A 17,792-nucleotide genomic window follows, 5' to 3' on the forward strand; every position below is an offset into this window, starting at 1 on the left:
TAGCCTAGTGGTTCGAGTGTTGGACTAGTAACCGGAAGGTTGCAAGTTCAAACCCCCGAGCTGACAAGGTACAAATCTGTCAATGACGGCCTAGGAACAGTCATAGGCCGTCATTGAAAATAAAAATGTGTTCTTAACTGACTTGCCTGGTTAAATAAAGGTCAAATAAAATTAATCATGGATAATGACAAAGTTGGAGGCACAAAGATGATATTCCTCTGAGGAGCCCCCACTGGTGTAAGGGGAAGACCACCTCTGCGAATTTCAGAAAAATTTAAATAGTGAAACATTTAATAAGTTATACTTTTTAGATAAAACTATCCTAAATAATTGTTTAAAACATACTGTTTTGCAATGAAGGTCTACAGTAGCCTCAGCAGCACTCCGTAGGGAGTTTCAATCCTCCTCTGCGTATATTAACTTAAATACAAAACCTAGGAGGCTCGTGGTTCTCACCCCCTTCCATAAACTTACACAGTAATTATGACAACTAGCGGAGGACATTCTCCAACCTATCAGAGCTCTTGCAGCAGAAACGGACATGTTGCCCATCCAATCAAAGGATCAGAGAATGAATCTAGTACTGAAAGCACAAGCTACAGCTAGTGAAGACTGCGGTGCATAAAATGTGCAGTAGTTAACTCAAAGAGAGAAAGACAATAGGTGAATAGTTTTAAACAAATTAATTTCTTCAAAAATGAAGGAGAAGCGAGTTTAGTTTTTGTTTCACTTACCTAGCGAATGCAGCTAGTTTAGCCTACTCAAAGACAGAGAGGGTTAGCTAGCTGGCTATCCAAAACTGGAACTCTTCATGGTAAGCTTTTGGTTTTATGAATTTATTGCCAACGGGGCCCACCAGTGTAAATGCTAAAATTCTTGCTGACTACACTGTACTGCATAATTGTAGTGTGTAATACACCGTAATAATTAATTTTCAGAAATCATGGCAGCATCAGCATGGATTTGGAAGTTTTCAGAAACATCTTCTCAGCTCATTTAGAAATAAAATGACGGCACCATTCAGTTAATATTGGGCAAGACATGTCCCATAATAAACCAAAAACAAATTGGAAATGCAGCGAATGAGTTTGTAAAGTTACAAGCTTGATGAAGTCATTGAATCCAAGTGATAAGGGGCCAAATACTAACATTTAGACTACACTAGAAGTGAATTTGCCCAAATACTTCTTCAAATGGGAGCACTTAATATATCAAATGCTGTTATGTCTAAATGGTAAAACAGATAAGCATGAAAACACCCTCAAATTAACTATCATTCTGTAATATTGATAATTTGATCTGAAAATGCTGGAGTAGAGCCAAAATTAACATTTTCATTTCACTGTCCAAATAGAGTGCATTCAGAAAGTATTCAGACCCCTTCCTTTTTTCCAGTTTGTTACTTTACACAACCTTATTCAAAAAAAAAATATATATATATATATATATTCCCCTCAATCTACACACAATATCCCATAATGAGGACGAAAACAATTTTTTAGAAATGTTTGCACATTTATTAAAAACTGAAATACCTTATTTACATAAGTATTCAGACCCTTTGCTATGAGACTCGAAATTGAGTTCAGGGGCATCCTATTTCGATTGATCATGCTTGAGATGGTTCTACAACTGTGGTAAATTCAATTGACTGGACATGATTTGGAAAGGCACACACCTGTCTATATATGGACCCACAGTTGACAGTGCATGTCAGAGCAAAAACCAAGCCATGAGGTCGAAGGAATTGTCCGTAGAGCTCAGAGACAGGATTGTGTCGAGGAACAGATCTGGAAAATGTTACCAAAAAAAGTTATGCAGCATTGAAGGTCCAAGAACACAGTGGTCTCCATCATTCTTAAATGGAAGAAGTTTGGAACCACCAATACTCTTCCTAGAGCTGGCCGCCCAGCCAAACTAAGCAATCAGGGGACAAGGGCCTTGGTCAGAGAGGTAACCAAGAACCTGATGGTCACTGACCGAGCTCCAGTGTTCCTTTGTGGAGATGGGAGAACCTTCCAGAAGGACAACCATCTCTGCAGCACTCCACTAATCAGGCCTTTATGGTAGAGTGACCAGACGGAATCCACTCCTCAGTAAAAAGCATATGACAGCCCGTTTGGAGTTTACCAAAAGGCACCTAAAGGACTCTCAGACCATGAGAAACAGGATTCTCTAGTCTGATGAAACCAAGATTGCACTCTTTGGCCTGAAAGCCAAGCATCACGTCTGGAGGAATCCTGGCACCATCCCTACGGTGAAGCATGGTGGTGGCAGCATCATGCTGTGGGGATGTTTTTCCGGCGGCAGGCACTGGGAGGCTAGTCAGGATCGAGGAAAAGATGAACGGAGGAAAGTACAGAGAGATCCTTGATGAAAGGTCCTGAGTGCTCTGGAGCAGGTTCAGACTGTGGCTTTGTGACAAGTCTCTGTATGTCCTTGAGTGGCACAGCCAGAGCCCGGACTTGAACCCCATCGAACATCTCTGGAAAGACCTGAAAATAGCAGTGCAGCGACGCTCCCCATCCAACCTGACAGAGCTTGAGAAACCCTGCAGAGAATAATGGGAGAAACTCTCCAAATACACATGTGCCAAGCTTGTAGCGTCATACCCATGAAGACTCTAGGCTGTAATTGCTGCTAAAGGTGCTTCAACAAAGTACTGCGTAAAGGGTCTGAATACTTATGTAAAATGTAATATTTCAGCTTTTTATATTTTGTACATTTGCAAGCATTTCTAAAAACCTGTTTTTGCTTTGTCATTATGGGGTATTGTATGTAGATGAATGAGGAGGAAAAAACTGTTTCATTAATTTTAGAATAAGGCTGTAACGTAACAAAATGTGGAAAAAGTCCAGGGCTCTGAATAGTTTCTGAACGCACTGTACATATGGTGAGGACCGAACACTATAATAGTAGCTGAGAGGCTTAGGGGTATTGGAGCCACCCACGATGGAGAGGGATGAGTATTGCACATGGGACACTGTGTTGAAAGCAAGACACAAAGAGGTAGGTATGGTTATGGAGCCACTATTCCTATTGGTCATTCTACCTTGTTCACTCTTTCAAGTTTCATTGTCACATGAACAGGATACAACACTATAATGAAATGCTTCACTCTCTCTTTCTATCTCTGCCTACAATCTCTTTCTCATATCTGGTAGGTACTACTGTGGTCACAGCAGTCCCAATCCATCAGTTCCTTTCGATGAAACCACAGCTGGATCTCCCTCTGAGCCCCCTCTACTGAATCACTGGCATGGACCACATTTCTATAAAAAACACAAACCTACATTCATTAGTTAATTGTTAATGGCTTGAAGTCCAGTTTAGTATTTTGCCATTGAAATGATGCTCCAATTTTCAAAACACTCATTGATAAAGTTCAATGTTTAATGTTTAATTTTTTCATATTATTGTCGTCCAATTCAATTATCATTACAATATTTGTTGAAAAGGGTATTGTGCCAATTATTGTAACGTGAAACATCTTTCAATTTTAATCTTTGTTGAAAAAGGTTCACCTGCTGATGTGAATGCTGAAGTCCCCTCGAACGGTGCCTGCTTGGGCCTCGACTGGGTTGGTGTCTCCTATCATGATCCGGGATGTCCGGACCACATTATAACCCTCCCACACCTAGACAACAAGAATGAATGAAGTTCGCCATCAGGATTAGGGAAATCATATTTCAAATCAGTCAATTCAGCAAGTTAATTGAAAGTCAATCAATTTAGCACTAAATCAATATTTGAACACACTGCCACTGCCATTATCTAATCCCTACACAAGTGATTAGGTGGTTTTGAATTTAACATAAGTAAAGGCAGTATAGTCTGGGAATCTAAAATCTAAAATTAATTGCTATATTTAATTATTGTTTCAACTCTATCCCCATTTATCCTGGGTGATTACATGCGTCTGGAGAGGTGCAGTGAAATGTGTTGCTTTATGGGGTCAGCCATAGTAGTGCAGTGCACCTGGAGCAGATTAGAGTTAAGTGCCTTGCTCAAGTTCACATCTACAGATTTTTCACTTTGTCGGCTCAGGTATTCAAAACCAGCAACCTTTTGGTTACTGGCTCAACGCTCTAACCGCTAGGCTACACTTGTAAGATACCCCGGCACACGAATACAGCCCTGACTGCCTCTGGAGGTGGTGGTCAGGAAGATCTGATCACAATGCTTCTTTTAAATCACCTACACCCGTCTATAAATGTGGGCAGAATCAAAATGTCAGAAGATCAGGACAAAGGACGTATGTTAGCACCAGGTATAAACGGGGCTTCTCATTTATCTGGCAATCTTTTCACTAAAACCGATTTGGAGGGTCATTACTCAAAACTAATTGAATAATGGTACTGCAGGTAGCATAGGTGGTGGTGGTTAGAGTCTAGGGCTGAGTGATGAAAAAGTTAACTGAACTGGCAAAAGGAGGGCTGCTGGTCTCAGATCATGGCAACCATCTACTACCGTTGTGCCATTGAACAAGGTACTTGAGCAAGGGCCTTAAGAGCTGATTGTACCCGTTATTTTATAGAAATAACTGTCCAGGCGTCCATCTATTAGAGGACACCCAGACTGATCAGTGAAGTCAGAAAAGTGTGGACTGATTCAATTCGTATCGCTGAAGTTCAGTGCTATAGCATGCTTGAAATGTAAAATATAATTTTCAATTGAGCCGTCATTTCCAGCCTTTAACTTTCAATCGCGCTTTACTTCGGAGCTACGGACTGAATCGAGCCCTGAAACGGAGCAATTTAAGTTTGGATTATGAGGCTAGACAGAGGCAGGAACCCTCACCATAACAACTATGGGACCAGAGGTCATGTAGTGCAGGAGACTGGGGTAAAATGGCTTCCTCCTTAACTCATGGTAATGCTGAGAGAGCTGCTCCTCTGGTGCCTGAAAGAAAGCCAACATTGGGTAAACCTTTATTTTAAAGTCTGGTATTTACATAGACATTTATGAATAAACCACATCCATGACAAGTTACAAATATTGTGTCAGAGGACAAGTTGAGGCTACTATCATATTGCTTATTATCATACTACTTATACCTATCCAATCCTTTCAGATGCCTAGGAGGGAGGAGCTTTGGGATTCATTTGGAATTGGCCATTCTCACCTGTAGCATCTTCAGGCCCACCAGTTTGAAGCCTTTCTGTTCAAAGCGTTGTGTGATCTGCCCCACAAGGCGACGCTGGACCCCATCTGGTTTCACTGCAACTAGAGTACGTTCTCTCACACCAGGGATCCCTACACACAGAGAAGAATTACTCTCACACACGTGCTCTATTAAACTTTTAGCAACGCGCATGCCCCGCCCACCTGTACATTTCTCCATTTCAGCCAGAAATGTCCTGTGTTTTAGTGGTGCAAAATCCACTTGTTACTTAATTTTAAATCTCACTGGATTGATTGCTTTCATTTTACTCTTGCGACTCTTTCCAACTCTTGCTTGTGCCCTTTCTTTTTCTGCGTTATTGTTAGGACTGCAGAAACACTCCGGTAATGGCTAAAATAGGCTTGATGGACAATAATGGTTGTCCTCTGCATCTGTAGTACATGTTTTCTAGAGCCCACTATAATGACTCCCAAGATTGAAGTATCTGCACATTCAATGGAGCCCAAATTGACCGTGTCCCTTCTTATACAGTGCATTCGGAAAGTATTCAGACCCCTTGACTTTTCCCACATTCTGTTAGGTTACAGCCTCATTCTAAAATTGATTAAACTGTATTCCCCCCCCCCCTCAATCTACACACAACAAAAATCAGAAATATTACATTTACATAACTATTCAGACTCTTTACTCAGTACTTTGTTGAAGCACTTTTGGCAGCCTCAAGTCTTCTTGGGTATGACGCTACAAGCTTGGCACACCTGTATTTTGGGAGTTTCTCCCATTCTTCTCTGCAGATCCTCTCACGCTCAGTCAGGTTGGATAGGGAGCGTCGCTGCTCAGCCATTTCAGGTCTCTCCAGAGATGTTCGATCGGGTTCAAGTCTGGGCTCTGGCCGGGCCACTTTAGGACATTCAGAGACACTCCTGCATTCTCTTTGCTTTGTGCTTAGGGTCATTGTCCTGTTGGAAGGTGAATCTTCGCCCCCAGCCTGCTCCTGAGCAGGTTTTCATCAAAGACCTCTACTTTGCTCTGTTCATCTTTCCTTCTATCCTGACTAGTCTCCCAGTCCCTGCCGCTGAAAAACATCCCCACAGCATGGCGCTGCCACCACCATGCTTCATCCTAGGGATGGTGCCAGGTTTCCTCCAGACGAGACACTTGACATTCAGGCCAAAGAGTTCAATTTTGGTTTCATCAGACCAGAGAATCTTGTTTCTCATGGTCAGAGTCTTTAGGTGCCTTTTTGAAAACTCCAAGTGGGCTGTCATGTGCCTTTTACTGAGAAGTGGCTTCTGTCTGGCCACTCTACCATAATGGCCTGATTGGTGGAGTGCTGCAGAGATGGTTGTCCTTCTGGAAGTTTCACCCATTTCTAAAGAGGAACTCTAGAGCTCTGTCAGAGTAACCATCAGGTTCTTGGTCACCTCCCTAACCAAGGCCCTTCTATAAAACATTTTTGCTTTGTCCTTATACGTTATTGTGTGTAGATTGATGAGGGAATTAAAAAAAAATCAATTTTGGAATAAGGCAATAACGTAACAAAATGTGGAAAAATTCAAGGGCTCTGAATACTTAACGAATACACTGCAGAGACCTGGGCATTTGGAACGTTGATAAGTTGTCTTTTAAAACAAACAGAGGTGAGTTAACTAAGAAATAGATTGTGCCCCTCGCTTAATAGTAGAAAGCAGATCATTCAGTCAACATTCCTACCGGTCCTAGACTATGACACCATTATTTACATGAATGCAGTTCCCATTTCATTGAAGCCCGTTGGAAGCTATTTAACACTGTGCCCTCCGTGATCCATTTTGCACTCATCATTGCATTCGCTCTCAGAAAGCAGCTGGCCCTTATTGGTGTTTTATAGGTTGGAGCATTGCATTCTGTTCATTTACCAAGCTCTTACTCAAAAACTCCCACATTGCCTAACATCGTTACTAACCTATGAAAGCATGAGATACCATACCCACTCACAGGGATGGCTAACTCTTCAAATTCCTTATGTCAGTACAGATTTAGGTAAAAATTGCTTTAAGTTTCTTCACACCTCACTTATGGAACAATCTTAAGATTACCCAACAGTTGGACAGATTGGTTCATTCAGGCATTTCAGATTGTTGGTGGAGGAACTGTTCACAGACGAATGTGCTTGTTTTTTTTATATAATTGTGTTTTTGCAATTATGCTGCGCCTTAATTTAAGTATTTGCAAAAGAAACCTTGGTCTCAATGGGACTCCCTGCTAAAATAAATCAAAAACGCCAACTCGTGGTCGGGTATTGTCTTGGGACTTACGTCACAGAACAGAGAAGAAGCACTTTGATTTGGTCAGGGGTTCATTTTTTTGTTGAAATGTTTACAAATTAGACGCTCTGAAATGAAAACAGCTTCCGAAAATATATAACTGCATTATAAGAAAAGGACGCATTTTAGGGACAGTTATAAACAGGGCTTTAAAATCAGTGTCACCCTTGACCCAAAAGGGAATTTCCTCATTGTGGCATTACAGTATTTTGTAGTTCTTCTTGCAGGTGGGTTAAGGTTCTCTGTGTTCTGGGTTGCCTTCGAGTGGTGGTGGCAGCACTGGTGGTGAGGGCTATGTAGCTGGGGCAGCTCTTTGAGGCTGAAGAGTGCCCACCCCCACATTGTGCACACGTGTGCATATTTTGTTGTTGTTTAGGCAGGCTTTGTGGTGGTGGTTTTCTCCACACCTCAGACATTTGACTGGGTTATTGTACTGGGTAGAAATATTGTTGAATTCTTGGCATTTGAAACTATGTTTAACTATGGTGGGTGGATTAGCCTTTTCAACTCTGTAGTGAAAGTAACGCATGAAGAAGCCTCCCTGTAGTAGTTGTATGGAGTCTTCTGGTTTGGAGAGGTGAATTCTAATAAATGTGGCGGGGAGGTGAGTTTGTCTGGTGATGATTCTGTTTCTCCAGCTCGGCACAGACTTCTTTAACTGGAATGGCAGTGTGGAGCCCTGAGATGATGACCTGTTTGGAGGGTCTGTCCTGGGGTAACCATTCCTCCTTTGTTGTGTTAAGAGGCATGACAGCTGTGCCCCAGCGAAGGCATCCTCGGACCAAGGAGTGAGACGGCTGTTCAAGGACGGAATGTCTCTGGTGAACACCAGCATCCCTCCTCTCTTTATGTGGGCCAATTTGGTTTATAACATGGTTGGTTTACACCACATAATTTCCCGTTGTTAGTTGCAGAGACGGAGTCTGCTTTTATTCCAGGTTGTCCATGGCCTTTGTCAGGATGTTTGGTCTTGGTTCAGAGGCTGTTTGGAGCATGGGCTGTGACATACACATATATATATATTTTTTTATATAAAAGTAAAACATGGATGTTAAAGAGACAATGCAATAAAATGTACCTGGCTTCTTGAATTATAAAATGAGTAACAACTACAGAAATATTTAAAATAGCCTATGAGGAGAGATTGTTTGAGGACCGAGCCACCTACACTGTAGCTAATATGCTACTGGTGGGTAAGGGATTACGATAAGAGAAGTATGAGATATAGCAGATAGGCCTACCTGATTAATAGAGCGATTATTGACTTTATAAAACGTAGTAAACAATCTGCTTGGTGACAGTGAAGGTGATCAGGAATCGAATGTGACATTGAAGAGAAAAGTGACAGGAAACAACAACAAAAAAGTGCTTGAATATTTGTGTGGATCTCTCGGTGCAGCGGCCAAATTAGTCCTTCAATTTCTAATTTGAAACCTGTTGTCCATGAAATGCACTACTCACAAAGTGACTATTGTTTGGTTGCCGTTGAAGTTTCCATAGGCCTCGTGAAAAAAACGTGACCCCCTATGGAAATCAAATGCACGTCCAACTAATTAGTTCTGCCGCTGGCCCTGTGCTGCTGTCCTGTCTCCATGAACTCAGTGAACTCTGAGAACGCAGAGCAGGTAGGTTTCACTGCGGTGTTGTGACCCAGATATGGACGGCTCTCATATCTTTCTGAGGTAGGCTAATATAAATGAGGAATTATATCCCTATTACTATAGCCAGCAGGATAGCCTTAACTCTGACTGCCATGGAATTCTGTTGTCATTAATAAAATAAACATTTATAGACCTACTTAGCATTAACCCAAGGTGGGTATACCCAGCCCTTGAGTTCTCAACTGAACGTTTGAACCATAGCTGGATCAAGTTTCAAGTTTAATTGTCACGTGCACTAACTACTACAGTGAAATGCCTTTCATGCTTGCTCTATCCCAACAATGCAGTAGTACTATAAAACGTTTATTTGAAAAAGTAAAGTAGAACAAAAACACAAGAAATAAGAAGAACACGAGAAAGTAAATACGCTATATACAGGGTTAGTTCCAGGGTTAGTGCCAATACCCTATTTACAATGTGCATGGATAATGGAGTGGTAGGGTTAGATATGCATCGGTACGGTGACTAGGCATCAGGATATACACATGACCAAAAGTATGGGGACACCTGCTTGTCGAAAATCTCATTCCAAAATCACGGGGATAAATATAGAGTTGGTCCCCCCCTTTGCTGCTATAACAACCTTCTGGGAAGGCTTTCCACTCAGAACATTGCTTCCATTCAGCCACAAGAGCAGTAGTGAGGTCGGGCACTGATGTTGGCCGATTAGGCCTGGCTCGCAGTCGGAGTTCCAATTCATCCCAAAGGTGTTTGATGGAGTTGGGGTCAGGGCTCTGTGCAGGCCAGTCAAGTTCTTCCACACCAATCTCCATAAACTATTTCTGTATGAACCTCGCTTTGTGCATGGGGGCATTGTTATGCTGAAACAGCAAAGGGACTTCCCCAAACTGTGAACATGTTTCCACTGCTCCAGAGTCCAATGGCGGTGAGCTTTACACCACTCCAGCCGACACTTGGCATTGTGCATGGTGATCTTAGCCTTGTGTGCAGCTGCTCGGCCAGGGAAACCCATTTCATGAAGCTCCTGATGAACAGTTCTTGTGTTGACGTTGTTTTGGCACACATTTTTTCTCAAGGCAAGCTGAAGTCGGTGATTGGTCAACAGTAGGGATTCTTCAATGAAGTATTTGTTGTCATTCAACGACAGACTCGTTTTCATGCAAAAGGAAATCTTGAGAAATACTGCACCACACGTCTTAGTTAATATAAAATTGAGCGACTAAGAAAAAAACAGCAAAATTAATGTTAGATTTTTTGAGTTGAGTTATCTTAGATGAATTATGACTATTTTGAGGAAGTGTATACTGGCTACGGCTTCTCAAAATGGACAAACAGTACTACCGCTGCTTTTTTCTCGTTTTTCAAGAGAAGGTTTTTTAAGGGAGCATGCGAGCACACTCGTTCGGTTCTCGGCTAAGTGCCAGCCAAACTGAAGCATGCTAACGCCTTAAGGAAGGGTAGAGAAAGAGATAAAGGGATTGTAGACAGAGGTGGGGAGGTAGAGAAAGAAAGAGTAAGTGTGGGTTGAGAGACGGTATAGAGCATGGGTCAGAAACAGGCCGCCAGTGAATATTTTTAGGCCCCCAAGATCTGTTCCCAACTATTCCCACAAATTAAAAAAAAGAGATGTGATTGTGTCTTAATGTAATCAAGGTATGAAATTATTGTATTTGAAAATACATTTTTGGGGCTCAGCTGTGGTCAATTTGCAGTGCAAATTATTTATAATAATTTTCCAGCCCCCCGGCCATTCACTCCGACAAAAATCGGCTTGCTGCTCAATCTAGTTGCCTACCCCTGTTATAGAAAGGGTGCTGTGCAGCATTGAATTGTGTGATGCGCGAGTGAATTATTGATGGTGCCACAGCGCTGAAGGGCGAGAGGAAAGCACATAATTTTCCCACAGAGACGGTCACCTCTCCATCTCTCTCACACACACACACACAATTGTTGTTCTAAAAGGTCAGCACTCATGTTTGTTGTTATGGCCTGTCTTTAAGAATTATGTTTATCAGAGACTACAAAAGAGCTGCTCTCCCCCTCTCTCCTTCTTTCTTCCCTTCCCTCTCTCTCTCTCTCTCTCTCTCTCTCTACCTTTCTCTAATCCAGAAGAAGCCTGTTTGATCTGCCAGAGTCCTGCTGCTAAAGCTGCGATGCCTCTCACTCTCACAGAAAGAGAGAAATACACCCCCCTCTCACAGAAAGAGAGAAATACAACCCCCTCTCTTTCTACCTGCATCTCGCCCCTGATCACAAAGAAACCATTTGGTTCTCTACCATCTCGATATAAAAGGCAAAAACAAGAAACATCTTTAAAAAATCTAATAGTTAAATCAAAGGCAAGCTTATCAAAAGGTATGTAGTGTGTGCAGTAATTAGAGTTCGACCTGTCTATTAGGGGTAATGATGGTGTTGTGCTCTGTGTTGAGACTGCTGAAGTCAGAGCCCAGTGGGATCTATAAGCCCTCTCATAATGCAGAGAATGAGAATGCAGTCATCTGCAGGGCTGGACACAACACAATGAGGAAGTTACTGCAGGGGGTCTGACTCTCAGCGCAGGACACATTAACCCTTCACCATCCAAAAACTACTTAATTTCCACAGAAAATTTTACAAAAACACATTTACTTGAAGAACAATGCAGATGCAGTTTGGTAACAATGACAGCACAAACAAACTGGCATTCTGTTAGCAAACTTTGTCTCAACTGTAAATGTGTTTCTGTAAAAATGTTCAGTGGAAATTGTTCAAAGTGGCCTAGTCCTTGTGCATAGAGATGCCTTTTTTTTTAAACTTTGTAATCATTGTTTTTTGTTAGACAATTTCAAGTGAAAACTTTGAGCTCCGTACGGAATGTGTGACGCAATTGCGGAGCCATATCGAGCTGCGTATGGCGATGCCGTGCGCCTCCACATTGACATGATTGGTTGACGGTATGTGGCACGGTATATCCTATATAAACACAAACTCACTTTCTTGACAATAAACATGGTGAACTTTGACAAAAGGCCATCAGAACAGGTTCACAAATAAGATACATCTTTATGATACCTTATGTATGGGTTTCAAAGACACTAAAACAAGTTTGAACTCCTGGAAAGAGATCAGGGAGGTAATGGGGATAGATGTGGTAAAGAGGTCAATAGAATGCAGACCATTGGAGACAGACGGACAATGGAGTGGCTCAGATTTGTCAAATCCATCATGGTTGATGTATTGTATCAGGCCCAAAAATATTTGGGATGGAGATGCAAGTGGAAAAACAGTGCAGCACCGGGAAACGGACTCCAACATCTCAGAAGAGGTAAGGTCTTTTCGTTTAGCCAGTTGCTTGTAATTAGCTGGATGGCTGTAGAGATTAGCCCTGAGTCACTACGTGTGGTGCGGTGCACAACAATTTATTGGATGTGTATTACCGCTCCCCGAAGTGCAAGGAGTCTGAAGGCTCTGACTTCTCCGTAGGCTGCATCATTTTAAATACTGTACGGCCACTGCAGATTTCAGATTGAACATCATTTTAAATACTGTACGGCCACTGCAGATTTCAGATTGAACATCATTTTAAATACTGTACGGCCACTGCAGATTTCAGATTGAACATCATTTTAAATACTGTACGGCCACTGCAGATTTCGGATTGAACATCATTTTAAATACTGTACGGCCACTGCAGATTTCGGATTGAACATCATTTTAAATACTGTACGGCCACTGCAGATTTCAGATTGAACATCATTTTAAATACTGTACGGCCACTGCAGATTTCAGATTGAACATCATTTTACGGTGGAATTGCCCCATTCCATGCCCCATTTCCAGCTCCCCATGCCCCATTTCCAGCTGGATCGCATTGTACACAGCAGTCTCAGGGGTTAACGGAAAGAAATGAATCCCATGACTGAAACTTAAGTCGATCTCAGATCGATTGTCTGCAGCCAACCTCTCCTTTCATGTCAGAAAGTCATGACCATCATGCTTTTAGGGAAAGAAGATCATTTTGTGCATGTATTAAACGGCTAGTTTGACCAATTCCAGTCCCCTTGCTTAGAGGATCCAATGTCCTCCCCGGGATCATTTTTATGTAGAAAGACTGAGAAGCTTAGTTCTTGTGAATTCTACTACAAAATGTATGAAAATAAATTATGCTGACACCATCTAAAATATCATTTCCATTTCCAGAAATGGGCAGAAAAACATATTGGTAAAAATAATGTTTCAATTATTTTAACATATTGGACCATGCATCTAGCCTATGCATGGTCTATTTATTAGATGTGCTATTAGCAATAAGCATTATCACCTGTAGCCTAACTGATGCAGCATAGTGGCAATAAAATGTACATAGGATGAAGCTTGGGGTTTGTCCATCTGCATTTACCCCATTGGACACAACATCCTGATTGTAATTATTTTATAATAAATATATAAATAATTATTCACTCAAAAAAAAGTATTTGTAGGTTTATATTGCAAAGTTGCAGGTTTATAATGGCATTGCTTCTTTAAGAGCTCTGTTGCACAACTGCTCCTAAAGCATACTTGAAACTCTGGTTGTAAAACTGCATTTGTAAAATGATGCCGCACGGGGGTACAGGTCAGAATAGTTTTTCGGTTCAATGGCTGCCGGTGTGGCCATGAGGTGAGGGTAAGATGGGTGGGAAAGGGAAAGGGAAAAAAGGAGGAAAGTGGAACTTAAGCATGTATGGAATGGGGGAATGAATGTACAAGACTTCTGGAAGATCTGATCAAGGAGAAGATAGCAGACAGGAAGAAAAATTGAAACGTGGAACATGTTTTGAGTGAATATGCAGAGGTCGATCACACAGAACTTTTGGAAGAGCTAAGGAAATTGAACATGACGAGAGTGAGGATGAATTAACTACGGTGGCAGGTGTGGTGAAGATCGCAGAGTTTGAGCCTCATCCTGATGATGACAAAGATGATTCTGGCCCAGTGGGAGTGAGATTTTTTGACAGAATGGATCTTTATCTTCTGGCAAAACCATATGTGGTGTTGGGTGGAAAAGAGGTTGGAGAATGTTGGGTTGGTGAAAGTGACTCGAAGTGGAATATTGTTGATAGTTTGTGGAAGTGGAATGGTGTAGATATTTTGTGGAAGTGGAATCTTGTAGATTTTTGACATTTCTGCCTTCCAGAGGGAGCTAAATTGGGGACAAGAAATGGGACTTACTTTCCTCTCCGGAGCAGGGCGTTGTTAAAAGGAGTGTTAACTTCTTTGGGGTAGGGGGCCGTATTGGGAATTTTGGATGAAAAGCATGCCCAAATTAAGCTGCCTGCTACTCAGTCATGAAAGCTAGAATATGCATATATATTAGTAGATTTGGATAAAACACACTGAAGTTTCTAAAACTGTTTGAATTATGTATGTGAGTATAACAGAACTCATATGGCAGGCAAAAACCTGAGAAGAAATCTAACCAGGAAGTGGTAAATCTGAGATTTGTAGTTTTTGAACTCAGCCACTATCGAATACACAGTGGGATATTGATCATTTTGCACTTCCTACGGCTTCCACTAGATGTCAACAGTCTCTAGAAACGTGTTTGATGCTTCTACTCTAAAGGAGGAGCTCATAGGAGCTCTTTGAGTGAGTGGTCTGGCAGAGTGCCACAGGCTGTCTCGCGCGCTCACGTGAAAGGTACGTTCCACTTCATTTCTGAAGACAAAGGAATTGTCCGGTTGGAACATTATTGAAGATTTATGTTAAAAACATCCTAAACATTGATTCTATACACCGTTTGACGTGTTTCTACTAACTGTAACTAACTTGTCTGAAACTAGTGAACGCGCTTTTATGATTGTGGATTACTGGACTGAACGCACTAACAAAAGGAGCTATTTTGACATTAATTATGGACATTATCGAACAAAAGAAACATTTATTGTGGAACTGGGATTCCTGGGAGTGCATTCTGATGAAGATCCTCAAAGGTAAGTGAATATTTATAATGCTATTCTGACTAATGTTGACTCCACAACATGGCGGATATATGTATGGGCTCTGAGCGCTCTACTCAGATTCTAGCATGGTGTGCTTTTTCGGTAAAGTTTTTTTGAAATCCGACACAGCGGTTGCATTAAGGAGAAGTGGATCTAAAGTTCCATGCATAACACTTGTATCTTTTATCAATGTTTATTATGAGTATTTCTGTCAAATTGATGTGGCTCTCTGCAAAGTCACCGGATGTTTTTGGAACTACTGAACGTAACACGCCAATGTAAACGTAGATTTTTGGATACAAATATGAACTTTACCGAACAAAACATACATGTATTGTGTAACGAAGTCCTATGAGAGTCATCTGATGAAGATCATCAAAGGTTAGTGATTAATTTTATCTATATTTCTGCTTTTTGTGACTCCTCTCTTTGGTTGGAAAATGGCTGAATGCTTTCTGTGACTAGTTGCTGACCTAACATAATGATATGTTCTGCTTTCACCGAAAAGCGTTTTTGAAATCGGACACTGTGGTTGGATTAACGAGAAGTTTATCTATAAAATGGTGTAAAATACTTCTATGTTTGAGGAATTTAAATTATGGGATTTCTGTTGTTTTGAATTTGGCGCCCTGCAAATTCACTGGCTGTTGAGAGGTGGGACGCTCACGTCCCGAACGGTCCCAGAGAGGTTAACTGGGGTGACTAAGTGTTGAGGGTCAACTGAAGTTGAAGATTCCCAGTGTCTGTGACACCCGCCGTTTGCTGTGACGCAAACCTGGTGGAGAGCGTGGTGAAACGGAGAAGACACTATCTGTAATCCTGAGATTTGAGTCTTTACCAGACAAAGTCAAGTCAGGATGTGTCGGTTAGCTTTTGTCCCAAACCCATTACAGTGTTTTAGGTGTCAAGCTTATGGTCATGTGGCAGCAGTGTGTAGGAGGGATATTCCTAGATGTGAGACGTGTGCAGGAGGACATGAGACAAAGGAATGTGTAGTATCGGTGTGTGTAAACTGTCGGGCTACCCATGGTGTTGGAGATCAGGTGTCCTATGAGAGAAAAGCAGGTTGAGGTTGCCAGGATCAGAGTAGTGCAGAAGGTGTCTTGTGCTGAGGCAGTAGAGGAAGATGGGCCCCATGGTGGCAGTGGGGTTATGGTATGGGCAGACATAAGCTACAGTCAATGAACACAATTGCATTTTATCGATGGCAATTTGAATGCACAGAAATACTGTGACGGGATCCTGAGACCCATTGTTGTGCCATTCATCCACTGCCATCACCTCATGCTTCAGCATGATAATGCATGGCCCCATGTCACAAGGATCTGCACACAATTCCTTCCTGGAAGCTGAAAATGTCCCAGTTCTATTGAGCATGTTTGGGAGCCTCTGGATCAACGTGTACGACAGCATGTTCTAGTTCCCTCCAATATCCAGTAACTTCACACAACCATTGACGAGGACTGGGACAACATTCCACAATCAACAGCCTGATCAACTACATGCGAATGAGATGTGTCACGCTGCATGAGGCAAATGGTGGTCACACCAGATACCGACTGGTTTTCTGATCCAAGCCCCTACCTTTATTTTAAAAGGTGCATATCTGTATTCCATTTTACATTTATATTTTAGTAATTTAGCAGATGCTCTTATCCAGAGCGACTTACAGTAGTGAGTGCCTACATTTGAGTGCCTACAGACAAGTGTATCTTTTTTATTTTAACAATTACTCATCGTTACTATTACATTTCAATTCGAAATGTTTCCAAAACGGTATCGTGTGCGAGGTGTATTTGCGTTTGGCCAGAACATTTGGGCAGCATTGCGCCATTTCTCTCACAAGGCTAAATGGGACGTCCAATAACTCAATTTAGCCAGCCAGTTTAATGCAATGTAATTGGAGACATGAATACTGCAAAAGGCCTATATCAAAGATGATCTATATTGACAAGATAGTCAAGTGACCGCTCTAACAATGGAAATACATGTGCTCAAAAATAAAAGGGAGGCAATGACCTCCATACAAAACTTCCTCACTTCGTTGTCTTATTTTCGTGGGCGGAGTACGCCCTCTCGCATTTCCTCTTCCTCTCTGCCCACATGTCGTTTTTTAATTGCAACTAACTCCAAACGTTGCGCCAGTGGAATGTGTGTCCAGTTACAACTTTTGCAGACAAAATCACTTCATTGTACAAGTTTAACAAAATCATGAATAGCCTACTTGTACACTACTATAGTATGTTAGACTAGAGTAGGCTACTAACCTGATGTGGTACTGTATCCAGCGCATCGATGTCCAAACAGGAGGCAAAATGAGAACTCAGGGATATAACTTTTTCTCGATGGTAGAACTCCGCGACAGTACGGATTCTGCAGGATAAGGTTTTTCAGCCAATACCTTTGAAATTGAACCATTATTTAAACAAGCCAAAGTTATTGCCGACCTGTGAGATTCTTTAACATATATCTATCTACCTGTAAGATCGTAACGTTAGTAGGACAGTCAGCCTTCCTCAACAACCACCACTAGTCCCACCCCCGAAAAAGCGGCCGCGTGGAGATGGTCCCTCAACCCATCTCCACTAGATAACACAGCCACAAAGTCGTGTGGCATAAAAACATCATGCTTTGGGGTCTTCATTTGAGGTTAAGCATAAGGTTAACAGTGTGTTTAAGGTTAGGTGTATAATTCGATTTTAATAAGATAAAATGTAGAAATGTGTGCGGTTTTTTGACTTTGCGGCTGTGCTAACTAATGACGACCCCCTCAACCTCG

The 17,792-nt window shown here is 41.7% G+C and overlaps 1 protein-coding gene across 1 annotated transcript; it reads right to left on the reverse strand.

Annotated features, from left to right (window-relative positions):
• Positions 1-1,461: 1,461 nt before the first annotated feature.
• Positions 1,462-17,509, reverse strand: LOC139369897 (nucleoside diphosphate kinase-like). The gene is made up of 5 exons (XM_071109176.1): positions 17,281-17,509; positions 5,126-5,256; positions 4,801-4,902; positions 3,525-3,637; positions 1,462-3,272 (listed from the first exon to the last, which is right to left on the reverse strand). The coding sequence occupies exons 1-5, from the start codon at positions 17,429-17,431 to the stop codon at positions 3,152-3,154; spliced, it is 618 nt and encodes a 205-aa protein (XP_070965277.1). The 5' UTR covers positions 17,432-17,509; the 3' UTR covers positions 1,462-3,151.
• Between the last annotated feature and the right edge of the window lie 283 nt (positions 17,510-17,792).

This window comes from Oncorhynchus clarkii, chromosome 17 (genome assembly GCF_045791955.1).
Source record: "Oncorhynchus clarkii lewisi isolate Uvic-CL-2024 chromosome 17, UVic_Ocla_1.0, whole genome shotgun sequence".
In the NCBI taxonomy this organism is placed as follows: Eukaryota; Metazoa; Chordata; class Actinopteri; order Salmoniformes; family Salmonidae; genus Oncorhynchus; species Oncorhynchus clarkii.